Here is a 15,448-nt window from a genome sequence, read left to right as displayed (position 1 = left end):
TTATTGACAAGTATTTTACTTTTAAAAAACGAAACAAGTTTGAAACAGGGAAGAGATTATTTTCCTTGCTTTCTCTAGAAGTTTTGTTTTCCTTCAGGTGCTGTGCCAAGCAAGAGTCCTACTTAGTTTTCCAAGTTCTCCAGCACATAATAGGAAGTCAGTTTAAACAGCACTGGAAAATGGAAGTAGTTGGCAGAACTGGCTAATTTTTACTGAATTTCCTTTTGCTAAAAATATCTCTAAAAGAAGCTCTCCTTTTGAGATACAATGAATGCTTGTTTGACTGCAGTTTAGAATGGATGATGACTCTTGTCCTTTAACCAAAAGGGCTTGAAAAATATAAATAACCTTTTGAAATGTATTTAGCTTCCTCTGTAGTATGTGTAATTCTGCTCCTATCCTCCAAAAGTTTGCATGCATGCTAACTTTGTATGTAAGTAACCCCACCAGTCTGAGTGATCTGAAGCAGAAACTGTAGAGGTGCTTAAGTGAAGCTGAGCATTTAGTTTGTTTATATGTTGGTAGGGTTAAAGAGTTCTGAGTGTGGTTGCTCTTTTGAGTTCGGTCTCAAAACTTGGTCATTAATGTATGAAATGGAAGTCCTGCTAACTGAAAGCATCCAGCATCAAATATGTATTCTCATTTATATTGCATGAAAATACCTTAAAAATAATTTTTAGATAGGTTGCAATGGCAAATATTTAAAGTTACACTAGAAATAGAGTGAGTTTATATAGGTGTTTATGTTTAGGTCCCGTGCTGCCTCTGTGCTGTCATAAAAGAGCACCATCATGTACTTACAGGACAGCTTAAAACAGCTGTTTCATGGTTTTGGTCAATATGGGGAGTAAGACACCATTATTTAGCTAGGAAGACTCCTTGCTTGGACGTCTTTCACTCTTGGAAGTTGGTGCTGTATGGTGACTCAGAGGATTTTAGAAGAGAAGGCACTATCTCATGAATTACAGTTTTGCCCTGGCTCCTGTACTTGCTGGAGCTTTTTCCACCCAAAATGGAGAAGGGTTGCAGAGATGTCGCAATGGGAATCATTAGGACAGATTGTACCTTGTGGCAGAGAAGTTTACTGTATGTTGGGTCAAACCTGGCTGGTACCTGCTGGATGGTGAGACCTGCTGTTGGGAATCCCAGCCCCAGTGAGCAGACAGAGGAAAGGGAACATGCTGGTATCTTAGGGGTGTCAGGGACCCCTGTGGGGTGATACTGTTCCAGTCAAGGCATTTTCTTTGTCATTCCCCCTGCATGGGCTTTTGTGTTTCATCTGGTAAAGATCCCATCATAAGATTGTCCTCTTTAAGTGCTAGTTGTAGTCGTTCTAGGTATTAGAGAATTATTTTATTTGGAAGGAGAGAGGCAAAACCTTCTCAAACTATTTTAAATGCATGTTGCAATCTCAGGCAGTAATTAAAATCTTCAGGAAAGAGAGAAAAAAAATGTAGGTGCCATGCATTTATCTGCTAGCCTCTTGTCACTCTGAACAGGGAGTGTATTTTGAAGGTCTGCTGCACTGCCAGCCTGGCTCCAGATTCCACGTCCTAGAAAACCAAGCTTGACTGTGGCTTGCTTGCAAGCTGTCTTCCTTCTACCATCTTTAACTGTGAGGCAGTCTTGAAGTCATGACTTTTTGAATTGCTTTAAATTTTCTGGATATGTTTCAGATGATGTTTCTAATGACTTTTCAATTTTTATCCTTCTGTGTCAGCAAAAGATCTTTGTTCCTTACTGGAAAATGAAATGTTAAACTGGCAGATTGAAACAGGGACCCTGGGTTTTGGGTACAATTACTGTAATTGCTACGAAGAGTGAAATGTCTGCAGATTATTTGGAGCACTTGTGCTACCGAGCTGCTTTCAGCAGTACTAATCTCCAGCCGTCTTTCCTTTCTGAGGCTCTTTCAAAACCTCCTTCAGCTGCAGTGTGCATATGAAATGAAACAAATCTCTTGGCGGGTCCTAAATTTGATTAAGTTGAAAGCTCATGTGAGCAGCAGCTCTTTGAGTACCTTGCACTTTAGGTGCTTGCTGTGGAGCAGTAGCTGTCTAGCGCTGCTACCCGAGTGAGCTTTCTTTGCCTTTTCAGAACCCAGAAACCATGTCATTTCGCAATTCCTTGTGTTACCTTTCATACTGAAAATGAGTTGTCAGGCAGTTCAGGCTCACACCCTTTAGACAGCCTCAGTTTTATGTTTGGAGTCATTACTTTTCCTGTTGCTGGAGTTTTACAAGCACATAGATTACACAGGGCAGAGAACAAGCTTTATAATACAACGTAGTGAGATGGCTAATCTAGAGGATAGGTCAGGTTAATGGATGGTGTAAAAGCTGGGTGGAAATCTTAAGGGCACAGTAAGGAACCAGCTTGTGTTGCTTCAGAGAACTCTGCACTGGAGAAACTTTGCAAGCTAAAAGCTGTTGCTGCTTCCTGCTGCTAGCAGGTGGCCGTGGTCCTTTACAACAGAGTTGTCCAGAAGACAGCAACTAGAAGCAGTAGGGTTTTCTTGATATTGTAGGGTTTGAAGCACACTCTTCATGTTAGTGCAGCAGTACTGAACTGGGGTGAAGGACTAGAAGCCAGCTCCTGGGGAAGGTTATCTTTTGAGCTTTGTTACAGCCTGATTTGCAGCTGAGGTAGTGGTTGCCCACATTAAATAGGTTATTTAAAAATGAAAATTGATATAATTCTATGATATACTGAGCAAAGTGTGCTCCTGTGTGCTCACAGAACACAAATTTATACTTGAAGGCAAGCACACATAGCATAACTGTGCTATTAAAAATAGTTACTTGAGCTTTGCTAAAAAATGTTTGTATTTCTAGTACTTGCTGATGGCTTCAGGATGCAAAATATTATTTAACTGGATTTGAGTACAAGCCCTATGAACTTATGCAGAAGATGGAATGCCAGGAAAGCCATACAGCTCCTGTAGAGGTTTGAAGGGTATTTTAACATAGCTCAGTTGGCTGGGGAAGCAAGGTGCTTTTCTGAGATACAAACTTTTTTTCATTAGTGAATGCTGCATAGCATGGGGAAGTTGATTCTGGCCTAAAAGGTGGACTAATCTGGAGACAGGAAGTTATTATTGCCATTCATCAACTACCTTGTTCCACAAAAATAAGTTCAAAAACCTCTATAGAGAGTATTCTTGGACATGTCCTGTGTTTTGAATTAAAACATGAAGCAAAGCTGCTTTCTGTGATGCATGATAACTTTGTAAAAATGTAAATGGGGCTCTATAGGTTTCAGACATTTGTTTGCTTATTAGGCATTATATTCATTGAGGGGCAAGAAGTCAGCATACTGTCTACAGATATGATATAGCCTACTCTTGTGAGAAATTCCTTCACAATTTTCATGGAATCAGTCAGGGTTGGAAGGGACCACAGGGATCATCTAGTTCCAACCCCCTGCCGTGGGGAGGGACACTTCACACTAGATCAGGCTGGCCAGAGCCTCATCCAGCCTGGTCTTAAACACCTCCAGGGACGGGGCCTCAACCACCTCCCTGGACAACCATTCCAGGGCTTCAGCACTCTCATGGGGAAGAACTTCCTCCTCATGTCCAGTCTGAATGTCCCCAATTTTTGCTTATCTTGAAGCATAATGGATTATTTCTTGTGAGTGTTAACTTTTTGATGGGTTTACTTGAAAAATCTTCATGCTTGTGTCTTCAAAGTACATGAAGCTGTTAACAAGGTTCTGCTCCGCATTAAGAGCAGAGAACCATGGTCCAGAGCTAATCACGAGGGAGATCTGGAGGAAAAATATTCCTGCTGCATTAGTGTATTAGAATTCATGGCAGATGGAATTGAGACTCTTGTGCTGAAAGATACAGCCTGTACAGGTTTGTTTTAAGAGGCAGGCACTTAAAATTATAGCAGATGTTTATGGAGTGATTTGGCGTAGAGGGTAGAGAGGATATGTGTGTTGATGGCTGAAATGTTAGGCCAAGAGCTAGCTAAGATGTAGAGTGGTGACTCAAATGTAGTACTGAAGGCAATATTATGTTTAAGAATTGTAATTTTTCTTTCCTCATTTGTAGTAATTACCTCTAATACCACAGTGGATCTTCTGAGTAATGTGTGTAGTATTTTTGGTTTAGCACTGGATAGTTCATTGACATTTGAAGAGGTACAAATCATTAACCTGAGTTTCGTGACCACAAGCTTGATGTAGAAACATTCAACATTTAACTGCATTTTCAGTTTTATGTTTGCACTAACTTAGGCTTTTCTCCTCTCTCTGTTACAGAAAAACTAGTACAGAACATTTGACCTTCTAATCTCTACAGCTGAATCTCCTGGTACCAGGATTAGGAAAGCGTGCCTTCAGGTCCAATATGTAGCAAATGGGTATCATACCTCTGAAGGTCCTCCCTGAATTCACCACTTGCATGTTTTAAGGATCCTTGACCCCTCAGCAGTGAATTGTTCTTCTGAACTTCAGAAACAGATTTCATGTGGTGCTTGCTAAACATTGAGTCACCATGAGTAGTAATCTAGGAAAAGAAAAGGACTGTAAAGAGAAGGATCCAAAAGTCCCATCGTCAAAAGAAAGGGAGAAGGAGGCCAAAGCCTCTGGAGGATTTGGGAAAGAGAGCAAAGAAAAGGAGCCTAAGACCAAAGGGAAAGATGCCAAAGATGGAAAGAAGGACTCCAGTAGCACGCAGCCTGGGGTAGCTTTTTCAGTGGACAATACAATAAAAAGACCTAATCCAGCCACAGGTACCCGCAAAAAATCCAGCAACGCTGAAGTGATCAAAGAGCTAAACAAATGCCGGGAAGAGAATTCAATGCGCTTGGACTTGTCCAAGAGGTCTATACACATGCTTCCATCAACTATCAAAGAGCTAACACAGTTAACAGAACTTTATTTATACAGTAACAAATTGCAGTCCCTACCGGCAGAGGTGGGCTGCCTTGTGAACCTGATGACACTGGCCCTGAGTGAAAACTCACTCACCAGTTTGCCTGACTCTCTTGATAACTTGAAGAAACTGCGCATGCTTGACCTGCGGCATAACAAACTTAGAGAGATCCCCTCGGTGGTGTATAGGCTAAGCTCTCTCACCACTCTTTACCTACGCTTTAATCGTATAACTACTGTGGAAAAGGATATCAAAAACTTGTCAAAACTCACCATGCTTAGCATACGAGAGAACAAAATCAAGCAACTACCTGCTGAAATTGGTAAGCCATTACCGTGATTGAAAAGTTTCACTCTGTGCTTGTGTTGGTTTTGCGGTTCAGTTAACGTACACAGAAGCTGCCACTGCTCATTTTACAGCTTGGTAAAGTTACAAATATGATCATGCTTGTTGGTATGTTGTAGAATCATAGAATGGTCCAGGCCGGAAGGGACTTTCAAAGGTCATCCAGTGCGACCTCCCCGCAGTCAGCAGGGACATCCCCAACTAGATCAGGCTGCCCAGGGCCTCGTTGAGCCTCACCTTTAATATCTCCAGGGGAGGGGCCTCAACCACCTCCCTGGGCAACCTGTTCCAGTGTTCCACTACCCTCGTAGTGAAGAACTCCTTCCTGATATCCAATCTAAATCTGCCCTTCTCTAGTTTGAAGCTGTTGCCCCTTGTCCTGTCACTTGCAGGCCTTTGTAAACAGTCTTTCCCCATCCTTCCTGTAGGCCCCCTTCAGGTACTGGAAGGCTGCTATTACGTCTCCCTGGAGCCTCCTCTTCTCCAAGCTGAACAACCCCAGCTCCCTCAGCCTGTCTGTGTAGCAGAGGTGCTCCAACCCCCTGATCATTTTTGTGGCCTCTCCTCTGGACCCTCTCCATGTTAGCTTATATTTAGAGTGATCAATACCTTGGAGATATAGATGTATTTAAAACAACAAAAGCCCTTTTTTTGTCATCTGTCATCCTAAAATGAGATGTATCATGCTTTTGTCTTTGCCTTGTGCTTTCACATATTGTCTTCAGAACCCAGATGGTTTAAAAAACCCAACAAAGATACAGGGACACTTTTCATTTTAAGATGTCTTTATAAATAATGTATGACCTGTTAGAAGTTATAAATGACATTAGGGACCTGTTACAGAGGGGATGTGACCATGGTAATACAAGGCAGGATAGGTGGCCGTATGCTATTACCATGAGCAAGTTGTTGGATGCTGTAACAGTTAATGATGCAGGTTAATGATTTGTGAAAGCCTCTATCCTTTTGTAAGTCATGAACATATTAACAGATGGGCCAAATGCTGTATGCATGGCTGATGATTCTTACAACTTTCTGATGAGTATTTGTTTCTCCAAGCATTGCTTAAAAAAGTTTGAAAGATGGTCAAATAGCATGAAAGTGGCTTATTAATGTAAATATTTTATTTACAATGATAATTTAAAATAGCTGTGTACTGAGAACTCCTAAGTAGTTCTGGTTGATGGAAAGCATCTCTATCACACTGTTCTCGAGCAATATTTGAACCATGTATGTGCCTTGTAACAGGGAGATTTTGTGTTGGTTTTTTTCTTTCCAAGTATCACCAGTTTTTAAAATGGAAGCATAGCTTAATCCCTTTAGGGGGAAGGAGAACACAACCTTCATGTGGCTAATAAACTGCTCTGACGTTCTTCAAGTGTAGAAAACAGCTTGTAAAAGGCCTTGTAACACTATGTGTGATTCATCTACCCTGTTTTTAAAAGCTGATCTGAGACTTTGTGTTAACCAAGCCAGTTACTGAAGTTGGCCCCCTGTGCTCACTAATTTTGCAAAGCTTGGGAAATGCTCTTGTTTGAATCCTTAACCAATCTGGTTTCAAACCAGCAGTGTTTGCCTCTTTCTCCTGCACCTTGGTATGAAAGAGATATGATGGCAGGAACTCCTGGGCACCTCTGAAACTGGTGATCATGTTACCAGCAATGTCCAGTACAACCAGCTTCTGTACATGACAGCAAAAGTCAGGAAATGTAGTGAGGTGGTGTGCTGCGAGTCTGAGACCTTGGCTCCCTGTAGCAGTTACTGGAATGGATTCTGCTGTAGCCACAGAAACACCATTTTGCTAGGCAAAAATTAAAGGGTTAATGTGGTGTGTTTTCTGATCAACATGAATTCTGAATTGGCAGGAATTCTGAACTTCTCCCCTGGGAGGAATAAGGAATTGTGATTTTTGACCTATTTTGACACAGTTTTAAGTCCAGCAGCCTCTTTGAATTTTTAGTAAGCAAAGAATCATGCTGGAGACCATGGGGCTGATGTTTGCAAAAAGAAAAGAGAAGCAAACCAGCCCGGCATACCACTTGTATCTGTGTACACTGAAGAAATTGACTGATTTGCCTGGTTGAGCTGGATTACACGATTGTCAGTACTTTATCTGGGTCTGTTTGTGGCTCAGTTATTAAATGTAATCCAGCAAAGAGTCAGCTTCTGAGGTTCAACTGGGGAGAATACTTCATCACTTTAAATTCATACAGAATTAACCAGGTTGGGAAAAGACCTTCGAGATCCTCAAGCCTCACCTATCACCCAACACGACCTAAACAACTGAACCACAGCACTAAAGTGTCTCACCCAGTCTTATTTTAAACACTGTTGTGTGAAGAAAAAACTTCTGTCAGATGTTACATTCCTGTGCTTGGCCTTGCCCTTTAGAAACTTTGTAGGTGTGCTTGGTACTGCAGACAGAATTGTTGCTTCTGGAACCCCTTTGTTTCTGAAGTATTTTATTTGTTGAATTCTTATGGTTGAGTTTACATTTAAGCATGTAATTTCTGTATGTGTTCACAATAGTCTTGGAAGAGCTCGTGTGTAGCAATTTCATGGAGAAATTTAGTGGATGTGTACCATGAAGTAATATATGACTCGCTGTGCTGTGTTTTGGTTTGGGTTTTTTTTCCCTAGTCTTGCTTTGATAGGGTACAGGCAGTGTTCTCAGTTCTGTATCACACCCTGGCTTGGGAACATTAGAATAGACTAGAATAAACCAGGTTGGAAGAGACCTTCAAGATCATCGTGTCCAACCCATCATCCAACACCACCTAATCAACTAACCCATGCAACCAAGCACCCCATCAAGTCTCCTCCTAAACACCTGCAATGATGGTGTCTCCACCACCTCCCCAGGCAGCACATTCCAAAGGGCAATCACTCTCTGTGTAGAATTTCTTCCTATCATCCAGTCTGAACCTCCCCTGGTGCAGCTTGAGACTGTGTCCTCTTGTTCTGGTGATGCTTGCCTGGGAGAAGAGACCAACCCCCACCTGTCTACAATCTCCCTTCAGGTAGTTGTAGAGCGTAATAAGGTCTCCCTGAGCCTCCTCTTCTCCAGGCTAAACAACCTCAGCTCCCTCAGCCTCTCTTCAGAGGGCTTGTGCTTCAAGCCCCTCACCAACTTTGTTGCCCTTCTCTGGACACCTTCCAGCAAGTCAACATCCTTCCTAAACTGAGGGGCCCAGAACTGGACACAGTACTCGAGGTGTGGGCCTAACCAGTGCTAAGTACAGGGGCAGAATTAACTGCTTTATGTCTGTCTTTGTGTCCAGCCTTTAGGTTGTGCCTTTATTTGTATTGTGGTAATGCACGTGGTCCTTGTTACGGGTCAGCACCTCGTTGTGGAAGGCATTTTAGAAGCACATATGCAAGAGGACTGTCAACTCACAAAGAACTTAAAGAGGAGATTGTTATGTTCAATAGCATCCTTTGTTTTTTTCCAAGTAAATTTCTCTGACTAGGTTGCCTGCAGTGATTCAGTTGAAAAAAATAAAGAATTTCCAATTTTAAGCAATACAAATAACTACCAAGACACCCAGAACAGACCTTTTCTTCAAATAGTATCACAGTATAGCCAAGGTTGGAAGAGACCTCGAGGATCATCGAGTCCAACCTGTCACCACAGACCCATGACTAGACTATGGCACCAAGTGCCACGTCCAGTCCCCTCTTGAACACCTCCAGGAATGGTGACTCCACCACCTCCCTGGGCAGCACATTCCAATGGCTAACGACTCGCTCGGTGAAGAACTTTCTCCTCACCTCAAGCCTAAACTTCCCCTGGTGCAGCTTGAGACTGTGTCCCCTTGTTCTGGTGCTGGTTGCCTGGGAGAAGAGACCAACCCCTTCCTGGCTACAAGCACCCTTCAGGTAGTTGTAGAGGGCAATGAGGTCACCCCTGAGCCTCCTCTTATCCCCCTCTAGTAAAACCAGACTAGACAGTTTCACTTCTGTAATTGATTTCTACTCACTTGCTTTCATGTTCTAACACCAGGATTAAATGTTGGAAACACAGCTGGTTAAGGAAACTCCTGAGAGATGTATTTCTTACTTTCCAATGGAATTTTTCTGTGTCTGTAAGCACTTGGTAATGCTCTGTTTTAAACACTTATTTTGTTTTACTAATGCACTTAAAAAAAAACAACAGCCGTTGCCTTTTGAGTCCAAATGGTCTCAATCTCTTGTACATTATAACTCAGTTCCTAAATGCTCTGTGCATGCAAGTATGTATATTATCAGCTTGTAAATAACAGAGAAATTTTTGTTGCTGCAAAGAGGGAAGTAAAATGAGGCCATTCTCTTTTATAAAGCAGTATCATGCAGAGCATTTCAGAGTCTTGAAAAAAATGCTCCATTGTTCCTAGGCATAAGGCTCACATGTCTGATGGGAAGCTAGTGTGCTTTTTCATGTCATTGAAAATCCAAAGCTTGTGTAACCTGCTGGCTTCTCCAGTGAGGAAGAGTCTTGCAGCGGTTCTTCATGTTGCTCATCTTGTATGGAACTATGCTAAGAGTTCTTGGTTTTCTTTACATTCTCCTATAAAAGGTTGCCCTCCAGACTTCAGCTTGAAAGATGGGATGTTGCTACTGCTCTCTCAAAGAGCCAGCATTGAGTGTGACGGAATTCAAGTTTCACCCTGGTGCTAGAGATTTGTGATGGCTTTCACTACCACTAAACAAAAAATACTGGTTCTGTGTAATTATAAAAGGCTTTCCAACTGTAAGACCTCGATGCTTTAAAATGAAGGACCACTTGATTTGTAAGCAGTTACCCTATTTAATTACTTTTCTAGGAATCTTTAGCTTCCAGCCTTATAAAACAAAGTGTGTTTTCCTTCTGCTGTCATTGAAAGAAATAGAAAGTAGGTCCAGGAGTCTTAAGTGCTCTGATATTTGAGACCTTTCTTCCAACACCCAATATGTCTGTGACCGGTTGATTTTTGTGCCAGTGATGTTTCACTGTTGTTAGAGGCAGCAGTTCCCCCTCTTGCTTGCGTTCACTGTCCCGCTGTATGAGCCAACAGCTGTCATCTTCTGCCAGCCATTACTCAGACCACAATTCTTAGTCTTGCATGAAGTCTCCAGTCCTTCTGTCACTCCACTGTCCATTTTCTGTGCTATGTTTGAATGCTGAGCATGCTTGTTTAGTTTGACCTTACCATTCTGGGTGAGAATTTCCCTTTGTGCTGGAGATAGCTCTGCTCTGCATGTGTGTCCTAGTGCAACTGTATCCGACTTAGCCAAATAGTCTTGTGACCACCTAGACACCTCCATGTCTACTCTGTTCTCTCCATTCTCTGCCAGAGGTTGACCTTGAGATCCTATTAGAAATATCCTCTGTAACTACTAAATTTCATAGTTACCATTTTTTTGGTTACTTGCTTCTTCCAATGCCTCTAGCTTGCTAGAAACTCCTTGCTTTCTAAGTTGTTGCTGAAGACTCTGCATGATTGGTCTTGAGGTGGATTATTAAAAGTCATGGAGAGGTAACCTCCATCCAAGCTGACCTTTTACTTTCGGTTTTGTTATGCCCATAGCAAATTGTAGACAATTCCTCAGGTATCTTGACATCATCCATTGGTGAACTGTCTCCTAGTTATTTTGTGCATGCTACTGCATCAGACATCTTTTTGGGATCTAGGTTAACTGGACTGAATAAACTAGATCTTGTCTGTCATACCTTTTACTTTCATGCCTTTTGATAGTGTTTCCTGCTAATTCTGTTCACCTGCATAGTGTTTAGGTGACTGTGAGGTTGTCAGAATCTCCCCTTGTTATTTCTCCTATCTTAAATTTTTAATTGACAGTCTCCAATCCTGTGACAGTGTACCTTGGTTGATAGATGATAAATAGAAGCTATACTACTAGTCATGTAAATTAAAAATAAGTTCCTGGAAATGCTCATCTAGAACATCTACTGCCCACTATGTAAGCATGTGGTATTGATACATGTTGGAAATGGATTTCTTTTAGGGAAACCTGAAACTAACTAAAACATTTAGAATAGAACAGAATTAAGCAGGTTGGAAAAGACCTTCGAGATTGAGTCTAACCTATCATCCATCATCATCTAATCAACTAAACTATGGCACCAAGCACCCCATCCAGTGTCTTCTTAAACACCTCCAGTGATGGTGACTCCACCACCTCCCTGGGCAGCACGTTCCAATGGCCAATAACTCTTTCTGTGAAGAATTTCTTCCTAATGCCCAGCCTAAAGCTCCCCTGGCACAGCTTGATACTGTGTCCTCTTGTTCTGGTGCTGATTGCTTGGGAGAAAAGACCAGCCCCCACCTGCCTACAACCTCCCTTCAGGTAGCTGTAGAGAGCAATAAGGTCTCCCCTGAGCCTTCTCTTCTCCAGGCTAAGCAGCTCCAGCTCCCTCAGCCTCTCCTCTTAGGGCTTGTGCTCCAGACCTCTCACAAGCTTTGTTGCCCTTCTCTGGACATGTTCCAGCAACTCAACATCTTTCCTAAACTGAGGCTTTCATAAAAGCCTGAGTGAAATTAAAATATGTTAGAAAAATGTTAGCAGAACATGCAGCTGATCAGATTTTAAGTGGTCCTGGAAACTGCATTGAAACAGCTGACCTGTTGTGGTGTATGTTGTCTTGATGAAAACCTAGAATAGAAGAGGTGAACCTACCAGCACTGAGCTGCTTGGATGTAATATGAAGTTTGATTCTGTTTTGGGGTTTAAACTTTCTTCAGTAGTTAAGCAACACAAATGCAAATGAAATTTGTACACTTGGGGAAAAGTTGATTTATGTTTAAAATTAATGGCTTAGTGAGAAAGAGAAGGGTTATTATCTGTAGCTAGTGAACAGATGCTTATGGTTCTGGTCTTCTTCCCCCCCCAGAGCAATTACTCTCATTCCCCGGTATCCAGTTGCTTTATTATAGGTACGATGACAATAAGGTATCATATCTTTTCACTATTTAGAAGCCTTCTTAATTTTAAATATTCAACTGAACTCAGTAAGCCAGAAAGTTTAGAAAAGATTATTGGTACTTGGGAAGAAGTGAAGTCTTTTACTTGCTCTGCAAATTCAGGCTCTAGGTAGCCTGCACGTCTTTGCTCCTGGCCATTTAATGGTCTTCTGATAACACTTTTCCAGCTACATATATATTGCTTCTACATTTTTAATGGGACTGAGATTATTTTATTAGACTGCAAAGTAGGCTGATATCCATTGTATTTTCAAATACAAATTGTTTGAATAAGATCTAAAAAGACTTAAAAGTCCATTTAACTGAAAACATCATTTGAGGTTTTTTTTTCCTAATGTTTGGTTGGTTTCGACACCCCCCACCCCCCTATTTTTTTTCTGTTTTTGTTTTTTCACATTTTGCCAGTAACTGTTCTAGAGTAGCTGAATTAGGTGAAATTTTCAGGGAAGGGCTGTGCTGATGTGTAACAGCTTCATGATGCTGAAAGGGACAGCTTCTCAGCTGCTCGCTCCTGCTTCTTCAAGCTGTTCCTTGGTGAGCTGGTTTGTGTCACTAAACTAACAAAAAAAAACATGGACAGGTTTGCTACTTTTGTTATCTGTTACTTAGTTGAAATCAGTGAAGTTTTGGGTAAGACTGAAACTGGTGTAGGAGGAGTGGGAGAGTGTGAACTAGAAGAGGGGAGAGCAGGACTGCCGCTTTTGCCCGCGCTGAAGCTGTTATATCAGCTTGGCCCTCTGCAGCTCACTTGTGAAATCTCACAGGTAGGATCACTCGTGTTATATAAAAGCATGTGAAGTGCACTGCAAGTGGTTTGAAGGAAGATGGATTACTGTCTGTAGAGAGCTATTGAAAGTGCATCAGATTATATTTTTAGACTCTTTTTTTTTCTTCCTTCCCCCCTACTTTTCCATGTCATCTTTCACAAAACCCTGAGTAGCTTACTGGAGTCCTGGTAGCACCAGGTCAGACCTACCTTCCAAAGCAATTTCCCCACATGTTTTTCTCTGTGTAGTGGTGAGTATTCACTGATACAAATTTCTTGATGCCAGAGCAGCTGTATGCTGCTCTTTGTGAACATGGTCTTTCTTATAAATTGTATCCTACCTAACAGTGTGATAAATTTTAGGGGTGCATCTTGCCAGTGCCCTGCTTTTGACTGTAGTCCTAAGCAAATACCAGCATACAGAGTAAGTGTATACATGACTTAACCTGACTCCTTTCCCAGATCCAGCAGTTTTCATATCAGGGATTTCCTGAGTCTGGTGCAGCTTGTTTCTTCAGTCATTCTCAGCAGATGCAAGGACATGACCATTTCTTTTTCCTTTCAACTCTTATAAATGCTTTGCATCCTTAGTAAGGTCCAGAAGTTTGCTTTGAATGTTGTTCTTGATTGAAAGATCACTGTTACGTCGATGTTGCATGTCTAGACAAACCAAGTACAAAAGCAGAACTTACCTGTTCACTTGACTGTTGACTGGTGGTGGCATCTACGAAGTAAAATTGGAAGTGGCAAAATTTCCATGTGGAAGCTTTACTAAAATGCATTGTGGAGGTGTAATTTGAAATGAGTTCACAAGGTGGAGTTCAGTTTCATCACTGTACCTGATAAATTGTCCATTTCACTGAGATAAAGTGAAAGATCAGAATGGAAGAATATGAGCACTTTGGTGAGTCTGTCAGCACAAGAAGGATAAAAACCAGAGGAAACTGTCTTGGGATGAGGTCAAGCAAATGCTCCAGTTGGCAGGCTGTTACCTAAGCAAGCATTTTGCATTTCTTGTATCAACAGTTTTATTGCATTCCTCTGTGTTCTGTGAAGGAATTGTTTTGCACTACCAAGTTGACAATATTTTCTTTGTACAGACAAGGTTGCATCTTGTATCAGTTTTGGGTATTTATGTCTTCACAGTGCACACAGCTGACATAGAAATAACACTGTTAGTGTGATTGAAATTACATTTATATAGTTTCTGCAAGTTTCTCAAGCCTCCAAATATTGTCTTTTCTGTCTGTGAATGCAACTCTTATTCTGAGGAGAATCTGGTCAGGGCTGTTCTGCAAGGGAAATATTTTTAGATTGTAATTCAGGGAATCTGCCTACACCAGACTTGGAATGTCTCTGAGACTCTCTTCTGTTCTTCCCTTCCCCCAACTAGCCAATATTTAGATCATTTGTGGTTTCTGCACTGTTTTGAAACTTTTTCATAACACTTGCACCTGTTTGGTTTTCAGTAGCACAGACAGCAAAACAGATGTGTGCAGCTGCGTCAGTTCGTGTCTGCTCACTCTGTGCTGAATAGGGTACCTCCTTATTAAATTACTTTGTAGTTGCAAAGCTTTTCAGTGATGCTTTGAATTTCATTCCCCCTCTCCCCTTTTTGTTTTAGCAGACCTGACAATATTGAGAAGTATTTCTTTACATGGTTTGTCTCTAAGAACTCCTGTTTCAGCTGTTTGAAGGAAACCAAACTGTGTTCCTGGGCTGAGTTGGAATCCTAATGTCTACAAACACAGCAGCTGAGAATATCTTTATATTTTTGTATTCTAATGTAATAAAAACATGAAGTTGTGAACAGAAGTGGAGTAAATATAGGCATTGGTATGTGCTTGCTGCTCTCTAGAAGTCAAAGAAAATGCCTGTTTATTTGATCCAGTTTGATTGCTTTTGTGAGATGCAGGAAGGTGAAGAATTTGATTCTGGCTGGCTTCAGCTTTGGCATCTGGGTTCTGATTCTTGTGAGGACTTTTGTGGGGACATTGTTTGGTCTCCTCAGCTAGTCAGAGTCCTCTTGATTACATTTTCTTCTGACTGGCTATAGGATAATGATAAGTACTGCTGCCTTTTTGATCTCCTTGACAAGCTTATTGGGATGATGCCCCAAGTGTAATTCCACTAAATACTGACAGCTTGTTGAAAGTTCACTCCCTTTTTCTTCCCTCTTTTTTATTTCCCCCTCCTCTCCCTTTAATATCAATGCTGCAATTGTTTTAACTGTTTGAATACTTCTAGAAGTGCTGAACAGAGGAAAATAGTCACTTCCCTCAGGCTGTCCTTGCTAACACAGCCTGGTAGGTGCTTAGCCTTTGTAATTTACGAGTGAGCACACTTGTTCCACACTCAAAATGGGCAGGATCCAAGATATGACCCCAGATTTAGCTCCACCAGGCCCCTATGGTCCTCCTCTGCCAGATAATTTTCTCACCAGTTGGTGCAAGGCTGTGCTATTGGATTATTCTGTGATAGGTGCAAGACTTTAAC

General features: G+C 41.5%; 1 protein-coding gene across 4 annotated transcripts in view; it reads left to right on the top strand.

Moving 5' to 3' along the window:
- The window catches only part of SHOC2 (SHOC2 leucine rich repeat scaffold protein), an 86,567-nt gene that overhangs the window by 37,981 nt on the left and 33,138 nt on the right, over positions 1-15,448 (top strand). For all 4 annotated transcript variants that reach the window (XM_068139388.1, XM_068139387.1, XM_068139389.1 and 1 more), the window contains one exon: positions 4,267-5,204. In XM_068139388.1, coding sequence (XP_067995489.1) covers positions 4,502-5,204 — 703 coding nt within the window. In that variant the 5' untranslated portion in view covers positions 4,267-4,501. The remainder of the gene's footprint in view (positions 1-4,266; positions 5,205-15,448) is intronic.

This window comes from Melanerpes formicivorus, unplaced genomic scaffold (assembly GCF_026170545.1).
Source record: "Melanerpes formicivorus ecotype bairdi unplaced genomic scaffold, bMelFor1.0.p_v2 SCAF_6, whole genome shotgun sequence".
Taxonomy (NCBI): Eukaryota; Metazoa; Chordata; class Aves; order Piciformes; family Picidae; genus Melanerpes; species Melanerpes formicivorus.
This window is presented reverse-complemented; position numbering and strand designations above follow the sequence as displayed.